We start from the raw sequence: 13524 nt of genomic DNA on the forward strand, positions 1-13524 counted from the left end.
TTTTATTCTTATTTTTATCCTTATTTTAAAGTTTATTTAAATGTTATATTATACCCTGTATGTATGACACAGTTTTTGTACACATTTTTTACATTTTATCATCTGCGGTTCGCTTCAGGTTGAATTTGCAGTTAGACTTTATTAATATATATTTTAATTAATTCAATGGCTGATCTCAGATCTGATCTGATTTTTGATTCAATAAAATTTTTAACATACGTCTGCAGACCCCGGCTCCTCCTTTGTGAAGGTCCGGGTCCAGCACCCCCCTGAGGCCAGCGTGAAGGTCCACCAGGTGCTCAAGGTAAGAACTGTATCGACTCCTCTAATTGGACGATTGAATTATCAGTCATCATAATGTGATGAATTTCAAGATGTGAATAAAAGTAACAAAAGTCTAGTTTTAGATATTGTATTAATACTTTAGAGATATATATTAAACATTTATGAAAAATGTTATCAAATTTTTGCCCTTGTATTCTTGTTTTTTTAGACATTTTTTTTTAGACATTTTATTAATACTTTTCAGCTATTTTATTCTTATTTCAGACAGTTCGGAAGCTGCTTGAGAATATGTCTGATTTAAATTTTCCTTCAATCTCAAGGTGATCAGTGAGGATTGTATGATTACCCATGATGCACTGCAGGCAGGAACTACTCACTGAATAGTCTGCTGATTTTAATGTGATAACATTTTAACAATGTAAAATTTATCGGAAGAAAAACACTCAGATTCACTTAAAAACAGAAAAATGAGGCTCAATAACGAGGGAACTGGAAGTAATCTCACCTGTAAGTATAATTTAATCATTTCATTAAAATCAGAGCAGGTAATATTTTATATTACATAATATTAACATGAGATCCTTAACAGACGAGTAGTTTTAATTGTTCACTAGTATTTTGATCTTATTTCACTGATTGGCTGCAGAACATGAACAAACGTCTTGGAGGCTCCACACATCCACGACATCACACGTTCAACGCTTCACTTCTACCTGTCTACTCTCATTGTTCCAGGTGTCTGGATTCAGTCCCTCCCTGAGGGCCCTCACCTCCTCCTCCTCCTCCTCCTCTTCGGGGGCGGCAGGAGCTCCGGCTCCTCCCCACGGTGGCGTTCAGGCCCAGACGGTGAGAGGAGACGGCACCTACAGCCAGCAGTCGGGCTTCAAGTACTGTTTCAGAGAGGTGAAGGACGGACAGGTGAGGTTCAGCTGTTCACGGTTAAAACCACCACAAACAGGAGGAGGAACCAGAGAAGGTTCTGTTGGACCATAAACTGTTTTAAAAATAAATTCTGGTCTTTAATCCATCTACAACACACATGGTTCTGGTTCACGTTCACGTTCTGGTTCTGGTTCTGGTTCATGTTCTGGTTCTGGTTCTGGTTCATGATCTGGTTCATGCTCTGGTTCATGTTCTGGTTCTGATTCATGTTCTGGTTCTGATTCATGTTCTGGTTCATGCTCTGATTCATGTTCTGGTTCTGATTCATGTTCTGGTTCATGCTCTGATTCATGTTCTGGTTCATGCTCTGGTTCATGTTCTGGTTCTGGTTCATGCTCTGGTTCTGATTCATGTTCTGGTTCATGCTCTGGTTCATGTTGTGGTTCATGTTCTGGTTCTGATTCATGTTCTGGTTCATGCTCTGGTTCATGTTCTGGTTCTGATTCATGTTCTGGTTCATGCTCTGATTCATGTTCTGGTTCATGTTCTGGTTCTGGTTCATGCTCTGGTTCTGATTCATGTTCTGGTTCATGCTCTGGTTCATGTTCTGGTTCTGATTCATGTTCTGGTTCATGTTCTGGTTCATGTTCATGCTCTGGTTCATGCTCTGGTTCATGTTCTGGTTCTGATTCATGTTCTGGTTCATGTTCTGGTTCATGTTCTGGTTCTGATTCATGTTCTGGTTTTGATTCATGCTTTGGTTCATGTTCTGGTTCTGATTCATGTTCTGGTTCATGTTCTGGTTCTAATTCATGTTCTGGTTCGTGTTCTGGTTCTGATTCATGTTCTGGTTCTAATTCATGTTCTGGTTCATGCTCTGGTTCATGTTCTGGTTCATGTTCTGGTTCTGGTTCATGTTCTGGTTCTAATTCATGTTCTGGTTCATGCTCTGGTTCATGTTCTGGTTCTGGTTCATGTTCTGGTTCATGCTCTGGTCCATGTTCTGATTCATGTTCTGATTCATGTTCTGATTCATGTTCTGATTCATGTTCTGGTTCATGTTCTGGTTCATGTTCTGGTTCATCTAAGACAGGAAATGTGGGAAACATTGAATCTGCTAAACATTAGCATGTTAGCAGTTAGCTCATCTCACTGTTGTCATTCATGTTGGACTATGTTTGCTGTATATTAAAAGTTTGTGTGTGTGTGTGTAGTGCCGCTCTCCTCTTCCTGGTCTGAGGAGCAGGGAAACATGCTGCCGAGGCATTGGGAAGGCCTGGGGGATCAGCGAGTGTGTCCTGTGTCCGGATCACAAGGGTAAAACCACACACATGCTGTGACATCACAACATGCGTCGAGCTGTAAACCAACATACACATTAGAAGTGATGTCATCCAGTTCAGGGGAACCAGAACCACATTTTTTATGTCTCGAAAAGTTGACTTCCAGAAATACGAATACGATGTTGATGTTGAGTCCTGCCAACATGTGACACATGTTTATAAAGCTGTCTTCCAGAGCAGTGGTCCCCAACCTTTTTTGCACCACGGACTGGTTTCATGCAAGACAATTTTTCTGCGGCCTGGGGTGGTTCAGGATCTCTGTTCTAGAGGACCCTCACTGACTCTAACTGACCCTCACTGACTCTAACTGACCCTCACTGACCCTCACTGACCCTCACTGACTCTAACTGACTCTAACGGGCCCTCACTGACTCTAACTGACCCTCACTGACTCTAACTGACCCTCACTGACTCTCACTGACTCTAACTGACCCTCACTGACTCTAACTGACCATCACGGACTCTAACTGACTAACTGACTCTAACTGACCCTCACTGACTCTAACTGACCCTCACTGACTATAACTGACTCTAACTGACCGTCACTGACTCTAACTGACTCGAATGTACCTTCACTGACTCCAACTGACTCTAACGGGCCCTCACTGACTCTAACTGACCCTCACTGACTCTAACTGACTCTAAGTGACACTCACTGACTCTAAGTGACCCTCACTGACTCTAACTGACCATCATTGACTCTAACTGACCCTCACTGACTCTAACTGACCCTCACTGACTCTAACTGACCATCACGGACTCTAACTGACTAACTGACTCTAACTGACCCTCACTGACTCTAACTGACCCTCACTGACTATAACTGACTCTAACTGACCGTCACTGACTAACTGACTCGAATGTACCTTCACTGACTCTAACTGACCCTCACTGACTCTCACTGACTCTAACTGACTTGAATGTACCTTCACTGACTCTCACTGACTCTAACTGACTCGAATGTACCTTCACTGACTCTAACTGACTCTAACTGACCCTCACTGACTCTCATGGACTCTAACTGACCGTCACTGACTAACTGACTCGAATGTACCTTCACTGACTCTAACTGACCCTCACTGACTCTCACTGACTCTAACTGACTCGACTGTACCTTCAATGACTCTAACTGACTCTAACTGACCCTCACTGACTCTCACTGACTCTAACTGACTCCAATGTACCTTCAATGACTCTAACTGACTCTAACTGACCCTCACTGACTCTCACTGACTCTAACTGACTCTCCAATGAGAGTCAGTGAAGGTACATTAGAGTCAATTAGAGTCAACACTCTAATTGACTCTCAATGACTTCTTGTAGATTCTGGTTCCTCTGGTGGAGACAAACAGAAACTCTAAAGGTTCTCAGACACACACACACACACACACACACACACACACACACACACACACACACACACACACACACACACACACACACACACACACACACAGTCAGTAATGTAGCTGCCTTGTTCTAGTAGAGCTGACTAACAGTAAAGGAATGCAGCTCTGTGGGACTGTAGGCCGTTAACACACACGCATACTCGCACACACAGAGGAAGCTCAGTTAGCTCACTCGCTGGCGTCCAGCTTCCCTTCAGTCTGTCAGAATGACGTAATCCACCTTTAAACCAGAGACAGACGAACACACTCCAGCAGGATCCAGTTTGGTGTTTGTGTTCTGAACAGGCGGCCATCTTTCTTCTCACATGTTCCACAAAGAGTGAAAAACAAACAGAGAAGTTCATATTTTAGTTTCACCATGGCGCCCCTCTAGTTTTACAGTATTCAATGCAGAAATCAGCTGTCAATCAAACAAGCAGACACACCTCTCTATCTTCTCTCAATCAAACAGACATACCCCTCTATTTTTTCTTTCTAATAATAAAATAAATATTAACAATACAGTATAAAAATATTTTACAACAACGTTCATATATTTAAAACATTTGAGCTTGTTTCAGGTAGACTTTATATTTTTCAGTAACTTTATATTTTATTTATAATAAGTTTATATTGTATTATTTAATAACTTTATATTATAGTATATAATAACTTTATGGTATGTTATTTTATAACTTTGTTAAATTATTTAATGACTGTTATATTACTTAATACGTTTATATTATATTATTTAATAACTGTCATATTATTTAATACGTTTATATCTCCTCGTCTTCAGGTGAAACAAACAGCAGCTGTCCTGTTGGATTTGAACGAGGCAATGGGACGCAGTGCGCTGGTAAGTTTAACACACACAGATGGAAAGTGGGTCAAAGGTCAAAGGTCATGGAGCAGCTGGTGGAATCGTACATTTGGTGGTTTGATGTGACTCTGATAACATTTCTCTTTAAACAGAATCATTAATCAAAGCAAAGTTTGTTCTTTCAAGATGTCCGCCTCCATCGCTGTCATTACACGAGCTGTGTTTAGTCAGACGACCAGCAGGGGGCGCTCCTCTTTCAGTCGCTGCATAAGAAGAAAACAGACAATGGAAATGTTCATGTGAAGCGTTTCCTCCTTGAACAGCTGATCAAGAAACTGTTTGTGTAGAAACAGCTGATCAGAGTCCAGCATACCTCAGGCTCCTCCTCCTTTTTCATCCCAGTATCCCAGAATGCACTTCATCAGTGAGGGTGTAGAATTGGAACCACGCTCACGTGTGTTATAACTTTATGAAGGTGTGATGTTGTTCCAGGTTTAGAAACGTGTGCATTTATCAGAGAAAGTGTGACAGGAGACGTGAGGCTGACGGACCGACTTCCTGTCAACGTCCGGCATCATCGCAGAGGGCGGAGTCTAATCTCTGGGACCGAACCGAACAGACAATGAAAACAGACAACAAATGCTGCTCTCAACGATATCATTAAATTAATTATGAATAAATAATTGAATTAGTGAATTATTAATTAAATCAATTAGATAAAAAATAAAAGCACCAGATCATAAAATAAAGGACGTTTGGGGGATAACGACGTGAATTGTCAGGTGTCCGCTCGCTCGTCAAAACAATAAAATAAAATAAAAAAAGTATTAAAACTTTCTTTGGTCTGAAACCATCCCGGTTCTGTTCTCTTTGGTTCCGGGTTCTACCAGCAGAACCAGAACCAGCGGGTCGTTTTTTCAACCTCTGAGTTCAGATCACTAAGCGTCTTCCCGTCCTCAACTCTTATTGGTGTGTGTGTGTGTGTGTGTGTAGATGTGAATGAGTGCCTCCAGCCGCAGCTGTGTGAGAACGGGATCTGTGTGAACACCAGGGGGAGCTACAGCTGTGTGTGTAGGTCAGGATTCATCCTGGACGCCTCGCATGGAATCTGCATCTGTAAGTCACACACACACACACACTCAGTGTGTCTCTCAATATGTCTTTTTGTGTGTCTCTCAGTGTGTCTCAGTTTGTCTCAGTGTTCCTCTGCTTGAATGGGTCGGGGATCTGCATGTTTTTTTTCTGCATGACAGCTCTGCTGGCGTCTCGGCTGTCTCCTACTGTTTGGACTCCCAGACGAACTCCGGTACATCTTTGTAACAAGTCTTTGCACTTCTGTGTCCTCCTCAGCCCAGAGTGTGATATCAGAGGAGAAGGGTCAGTGTTACCGGGTCCTGGGTTCAGGTCTGGGTCCTTCTTCCTGCTCCCTGCCCATCCTCAGGAACATCACCAAGCAGATCTGCTGCTGTAGCCGAGTCGGAAAAGCCTGGGGACACAATTGCCAGAGATGTCCTTACTTTGGTTCAGGTTGGTCTCACAGGAATAACTGTTCCTGTCTCTGCCTGTAGAGGACAGTGTTCCTGTAGTTCCCGTCTCTGCCTGTAGAGGACAGTGTTCCTGTAGTTCCCGTCTCTGCCTGTAGAGGACAGTGTTCCTGTAGTTCCCGTCTCTGCCTGTAGAGGACAGTGTTTCTGTAGTTCCTGTCTCTGCCTGTAGAGGACAGTGTTCCTGTAGTTCCTGTCTCTGCCTGTAGAGGACAGTGTTTCTGTAGTTCCTGCCTCTGCCTGTAGAGGACAGTGTTTCTGTAGTTCCTGTCTCTGCCTGTAGAGGACAGTGTTCCTGTAGTTCCTGTCTCTGCCTGTAGAGGACAGTGTTTCTGTAGTTTCAGATGATGTTGTTCAGATGTGTCCCCTCTCGTCCCACTGTGTCCTCCAGTGTCCTTTAAGGAGATCTGTCCAGCCGGTCCTGGGTACCACTACTCAGCTTCAGCTCTTCAGTTCAACCAGAGAGCCACTGAGCAGCTGGGCAGCCAAGGAGCTCCAGTTGTAACCAACGGCAACCAGGATAACCAAGGTAGCTGCTCAGTGCTCTGTCAGGTGTTTGTTTTCTGTTCAGTATTACAGGACTAATAGATGTTGATTATGGATCTGTGATGTCACTCAGGACAGATGTGAATAAATGTTCTCTCTGCCTCCATCCTCCTCTCAGGTTCTGCTTCTGGGTCCAGTAGTGGAGGAGCCTCCAGATCTCAGCACAAACCTTCTTCCTCTGGTGGAGCCGGTACCTCCAGCTCTGCTTCAGCTGGTACCAGACCCAGTCTAACCCTGCCTCAACCTCAACCTCACCTTCAGCCTCAGCCTCAGCCTCAGGCCCGCCCAGCAGGCAGCCCTCCCTCATCCAGACCCGTACAGCCTGGCAGCGCCGGTACTACGGTCGCCCAGGGCAGACCCGGGGCCCAGCAGAGCCGGTCTGACTCTACCCCGTCACTCACAATACAGCCGAAACCTCAGGCTCCGTCCTCCGGTAGTCAAGGTAACAGACTTGAATAATAATGATAATAATAGCAATAATACTTACTATTAGATATAATATATTATCTAATAATAAAAGCATATTTAATAATTATATATATGTTTTATTATGATATAGGTTAGGGTTAGGTAGTTACTTTATTAATCCCCGAGGGGAAATGTTTTGGCTACAGCAGCATACAGAAGCAATAATATAATAATAGAACAATAGAAAAGCAATAAAATAGCAGTAAAAAATATAAAATATAAATATAAAATATAAAATGCACAGTATATGCAGTACAGTATATATCTATATATATTATATACAAACAAACCAAGAAACACAGGCAACAGTGTTATTGTTATGTGATGGATTTTGCCAGAGGTGAGTTATTGTACAGTCTAATTGTGGTCGGCAGGAATGATCTCCTGTATCAGGAATGATCTCTTGTATCTGGAATGATCTCCTGTATCAGGAATGATCTCCTGTATCAGGAATGACCTCTTGTATCTGGAATGATCTCCTGTATCAGGAATGACCTCTTGTATCTGGAATGATCTCCTGTATCAGGAATGACCTCTTGTATCTGGAATGATCTCCTGTATCAGGAATGACCTCTTGTATCTGGAATGATCTCCTGTATCAGGAATGACCTCTTGTATCTGGAATGATCTCCTGTATCAGGAATGATCTCCTGTATCTGGAATGATCTCCTGTATCTGGAATGATCTCCTGTATCAGGAATGATCTCCTGTATCAGGAATGATCTCCTGTATCTGGAATGATCTCCTGTATCTGTCCTTGTGATAGCGGAGCTGGAGGAGTCTTTTGGAGAACGTCCTCCTCTGTCCCTGCAGCAGGTGGTGGAGAGGGTGGACAGGATTATCCAATATGGATAATAGTTTGTTCAGCGTCCTCCTCTCCACCACCTTTTCCAGACTGTCCAGTTTGTAGCCGATGATGGAGCCGGCCTTCTTAACCAGTTTGTTAAGTCTGTTGGTGTCTCCGGCTCCAATGCTGCTCCCCCAGCAGACCACAGTGAAGTACAATGCACTGGCCACAACAGATGGTAGAACATCTCCAACATCTCGCTGCACACATTGAAGGATCGAAGTTTCCTCAAGAAAAAGAGTCGACTCATCCCCTTCTTGTAGACAGCGTTGATGTTGGTCTTCCAGTTCAGTCTGTTGTCATGGAGACACCAGGTACTTGTACTCCTCAACCATGTCCACCTCCTCTCCCAGAACTCTCAGCGGTTGTGGAGCCGTCGTCTTCCTCCTGAAGTCGACCACCATCTCTCTGGTCTTGGCCACGTTCAGGAGGAGGTGATTTCTACCAGCCCACTCCACAAAGTCCTCCACTACTGCCCTGTACTCCTCCTCCTGTCCATCCCTTATACATCCGACCACTGCAGAGTCATCAGAGAACTTCTGCAGATGTCTTGACTCTGAGTTGTTCTGGAAGTCAGTGGTGTAGAAGGTGAACAGGAAGGAGACAGAACAGTTCCCTGAGGAGCTCCAGTACCACTGACCACCGTATCAGACAGCACACTGCCCAGACGGACAAACTGTGGTCTGCCTGTCAGGTAGTCAGTGATCCAGGAGACGGTGGACGTGTCCACCCCCACCACCCGCAGCTTCTCACTCAGCAGCAGTGGTTGGATGGTGTTAAATGCACTGGAGAAATCAAAGAAAGTGATTCTCACAGAGTCACCGGTTCCATCCAGGTGAGACTGAACTCGTTGCAGCAGGTAGATGATGGCGTCGTCCACTCCCACATGAGGCTGGTACGCAAATTGCAGAGGGTCCAGAGAAGATTTCACCAGCGGCCTGAGGTGGGCCAAGACCAGCCTCTCCAGCACATATAAAAAGTTTAATAGTAATAAAAGTGCTTAAAGTGGTTGACGAAGGTTTAAAACCAAAATAAAATGGAACCAGTTTGAAAACTTTTCCAGATAAAAAAAAGAAGAAGAAAAAAAGCAGAAGTGGGCGTGGCCTACAGCAGCAGCTGCGGCTCCATCTGAGGAAGGTGTGGATGTAGAGTGTTTGGACATGTGACCCAGGAGTTATTCAACAAAACAAAGATGTATTATAGCGCCCCCTAATGGCTGACATGGATTCTTTTGGTTTGAGGGCTCGTTTTCTTCCATTAAAACTCGACCCTGTTCATGTTCTGGTCTCGGCTCCCAGCAGGCGGTCGGTCCTCCTCCGGGTCGCAGCCCAATCAGCCGGCAGCCAGAGGGGACTCTCTTCCTGCTCTGGCCCAACCCCAGAGCCCCGAGCGGGGGTCCAGACCCAGCGGAGAGCCCCCCACCCTGCAGAACAGACCGGCTGTGAGCCCGACGACCCGGCCTACTAGAGTCCAGGGTGAGTCCGGACGGGACAGTCAGTACGTTTCAGAGGGACATTTATTTTCTTTGATCATCAGGACATAAAGTTCATAATTATCTGTCAGTTTTAAAAAGGAACCGACTCTTAACTGTTTAATTCAAAGGTCACAGGTTCGAATCCTGGCTAACCGGACCTTCACTGCATGTGGTTCTGCTGCTCCGTCTGCACTGCTGCTGCCAATTTAAAGCTTAAAATTCAGAAACAGGAAATTTGAAAGAAATGTCAAAATATTTTTAGTTCATGAACATTTATTGAATCCAGAACAGGTTCAGTGTGACGATGAGGTCACAGAGTCTATAAACCCTTTAAAGGTCCGAACTGAATGACATGAAGTCCTTCAATCATCCTGAAACCTGCTGCAGTGTTTGGATGTGTTAGATTCACCGGGCCGGGGTTAGCGGACGTTCTGAGGTTTTCATGACACATCAGTGAGTCCAGCAGGAGAACGTTTGATTTCTCCACCAGTGCGTCATCGAGAGGAAACAGGAAAAATGTGAAGTTCATTTGAGTTAAAACTCTGATGGAACACGTTTACAGCTGTGTGTGTGTGTGTGTGTGTGTGTGTGTGTGTGTGTGTGTGTGTGTGTGTGCGTGTGTGTGCGTGTGCGTGCGTGCGTGCGTGTGTACAGCAGTGCGAGGTGTGTGTGAGAGCAGACCAGGTGTGTGTGGCCGTGGTCGCTGTGTGGATCAGCCGGGGGGGAAACACACCTGTGTGTGTGATCAGGGATACCAGCACAACTCTCAGCACACACACTGCCAAGGTGAGACACACACACACACACACACACACACACACACACACACACACACACACACACACATCTTGAGAGACGTTGCTGATGTATATTTTGACATGTTGTATGTAACGTGTTCTGTGATGAATCCTCAGACATCGATGAATGCCAGCAGAATCCCTGTAGCAACGGTCGCTGTGACAACATGCCAGGAAGCTACAGGTGTGTCTGTCGCCTTGGTTACAGGCTCACCGGCAACACCTGCACAGGTAAACCGTCTTTTTTTAACGGACCAATGAACGACATCATGAGGAGTTATGGATAATAGAGCTGCAGCTGACGGCTGTTTTCAGTGTTGATAATTGTTTGGTCTGAACAACATTAGAAAGAATAAAAACATACAATAAATAATTGATTATCAAAAATGGATTAGATTAATATTTTGCTGATCTACTGCAGATGAATTGATCGTTTTTACTATTTGTTTGTGCAACTGGACGGTTTCAGATGTGGACGAGTGTGACGACCCGCTGCAGTGTCCCGGTCAGGAGTGCATCAACACGCAGGGATCGTACCGCTGCCGGTCCTGTCAGCTGGGCTACGGACTGCTCAACAGGCTCTGCACAGGTAACACACCTGCACAGGTAACACACACCTGCACACGTACCACACACCTGCACACGTACCACACACCTGCACACGTACCACACCTGCACACGTACCACACACCTGCACACGTACCACACCTGCACACGTACCACACACCTGCACACGTACCACACACCTGCACACGTACCACACCTGCACACGTACCACACACCTGCACACGTACCACACCTGCACACGTACCACACACCTGCACACGTACCACACACCTGCACATGTACCACACCTGCACAGGTAACACACACCTGCACACGTACCACACACCTGCACACGTACCACACACCTGCACACGTACCACACCTGCACACGTACCACACCTGCACACGTACCACACACCTGCACACGTACCACACACCTGCACACGTACCACACACCTGCACACGTACCACACCTGCACACGTACCACACACCTGCACACGTACCACACACCTGCACACGTACCACACACCTGCACACGTACCACACCTGCACACGTACCACACCTGCACACGTACCACACACCTGCACACGTACCACACACCTGCACACGTACCACACACCTGCACATGTACCACACCTGCACACGTACCACACACCTGCACACGTACCACACACCTGCACACGTACCACACACCTGCACACGTATCACACACCTGCACATGTACCACACACCTGCACACGTACCACACACTTGCACACGTACCACACACTTGCACACGTACCACACCTGCACACGTACCACACCTGCACACGTATCACACACCTGCACACGTACCACACCTGCACACGTACCACACCTGCACACGTACCACACACCTGCACACGTATCACACACCTGCACACGTACCACACCTGCACAGGTAACACACCTGCACAGGTAACACACACACCTGAACAGGTACCACACACTGATGGTCCGTCCTCCACCTGCAGAAGGTGTGTGTTTTAAATGATGCTCTTCATGTGATCCGGTCATGTGACTGTCTGCAGACATCGATGAGTGTCGTCAGGCTCCCTGCTCCAGCGGTCGCTGTGAAAACACACCTGGAAGCTACCGCTGTGTCTGTCGTCATGGTTACAAGATCCAGAATAACACGTGTACAGGTACGGATCATTTAACTGCAGCAGAGTAAATCTACTTGCTGGTAGATGGATGTTAGCTTTGAATAAAGCTATGCTAGCCGCTCCCACCTGTTTCCAGTCTTTATGCTAAGCTAAGCTAACCAGCTGCAGAGAGTAACAACGATCAAATCAATCAATTAAATCAATCAATTGAATTAACAGCAAGACAGGAAATAAATGTGCGTGTGCGTGCGTGTGCGCGTGTGCGTGTTCAGATGTAGACGAGTGTGTGGAGCCGTCACAGTGTCCCGGCCAGATGTGTGTGAACTCTGTGGGATCGTACAGGTGTGTGTCCTGTCGACCAGGATACACACTGACCAACAGACAGTGCACAGGTACACACACACACACACACACACACACACACACACACACACACACACACACACACACACACACACACACACACACACACACACACACACACACACACACACACACACACACACACACACACACACACACACACACACACTGATTTCCATCCTTTCAGAGGGATTGGAAGGACATTTTGGGGAATATGAGGACGTGAGTCTAAGTTTAGGAACTGGAACAGCCCGTGACACAACACTGCCCCCATCGGGTCATAGGGGAAACTACAACATCATCTTCTATATCAGAGGTCTTGAACAGGGGGTCCGCGACCCCTAGGGGGTCCGCGGAGGTACTGCAGGGGGTCTGTAACATTTTTGGTTGATCAGACAATTTTTCATATTTTATTTTTTTACCAAATTTTTTCCCACAAATTGAAGTGTCTTTAAATACACATTAACATAAATCCAACATATTGTAGTGAATGGCTAAATGGAGGCAGAAGATGTTATCTTTCAGTCAGAAATGCACATTCAGCGACACACAGGAGCTCTCAAGCTGGACACCGGTTCACCCACAGCAGGAGATCAGCCTGGACCTGTCCCTCCAAGCCTGGACCTGTCCCTCCAAGCCTGGACCTTGTCCCTCCAAGCCTGGACCTTGTCCCTCCAAGCCTGGACCTGTCCCTCCAAGCCTCCTGCACTCCCCCAGTTTAATATAAAGCACAATTTTATACAATATATATAGTAGGGGTCCCTGCTCCATCTCTCTATCAGTTTGAGGGTCCTTGGCCTGAAAAACGTTGAAGACCCCTGGTCTATATTTTCATTCACCAGACTGTTACTAAATAAACAAACTAATTATTAATTCCCTTCATTCAGAATAATTACACATCAAAACAATCACAAACAAAACCTCTTGAAATACAGACACATAAAAAACAGGTTATTGATGCTGTGGAGCTGTTTGACCTTTCTGTGAGCTTAAACCTCTTTACACTGAAATTCAATGATGGACATTATGGGGACGTAGTCTTTGTCCTCAAAAAGACATCGAGTCCCCACAATGTGAGTAAAACTGTCCCAT

At 45.6% G+C, this 13524-nt stretch overlaps 1 protein-coding gene across 1 annotated transcript in view; it reads left to right on the plus strand.

Moving 5' to 3' along the window:
• Positions 1-13524, plus strand: part of LOC138212623 (latent-transforming growth factor beta-binding protein 4) — a 48337-nt gene that overhangs the window by 17205 nt on the left and 17608 nt on the right. Inside the window, exons 7-20 of the mRNA XM_069173076.1 lie at positions 228-304; positions 1021-1203; positions 2382-2484; positions 4698-4757; positions 5715-5837; positions 6072-6248; positions 6657-6794; positions 6930-7253; positions 9425-9601; positions 10255-10386; positions 10515-10628; positions 10867-10986; positions 11995-12108; positions 12342-12461. Of these exons, the coding sequence (XP_069029177.1) occupies positions 228-304; positions 1021-1203; positions 2382-2484; positions 4698-4757; positions 5715-5837; positions 6072-6248; positions 6657-6794; positions 6930-7253; positions 9425-9601; positions 10255-10386; positions 10515-10628; positions 10867-10986; positions 11995-12108; positions 12342-12461 (1962 nt within the window). The remainder of the gene's footprint in view (positions 1-227; positions 305-1020; positions 1204-2381; positions 2485-4697; positions 4758-5714; positions 5838-6071; positions 6249-6656; positions 6795-6929; positions 7254-9424; positions 9602-10254; positions 10387-10514; positions 10629-10866; positions 10987-11994; positions 12109-12341; positions 12462-13524) is intronic.

This window comes from Embiotoca jacksoni, unplaced genomic scaffold (genome assembly GCF_022577435.1).
Source record: "Embiotoca jacksoni isolate LCO1_2020_lvr unplaced genomic scaffold, fEmbJac1.0.p SCAF_58, whole genome shotgun sequence".
NCBI lineage: Eukaryota > Metazoa > Chordata > Actinopteri > Embiotocidae > Embiotoca > Embiotoca jacksoni.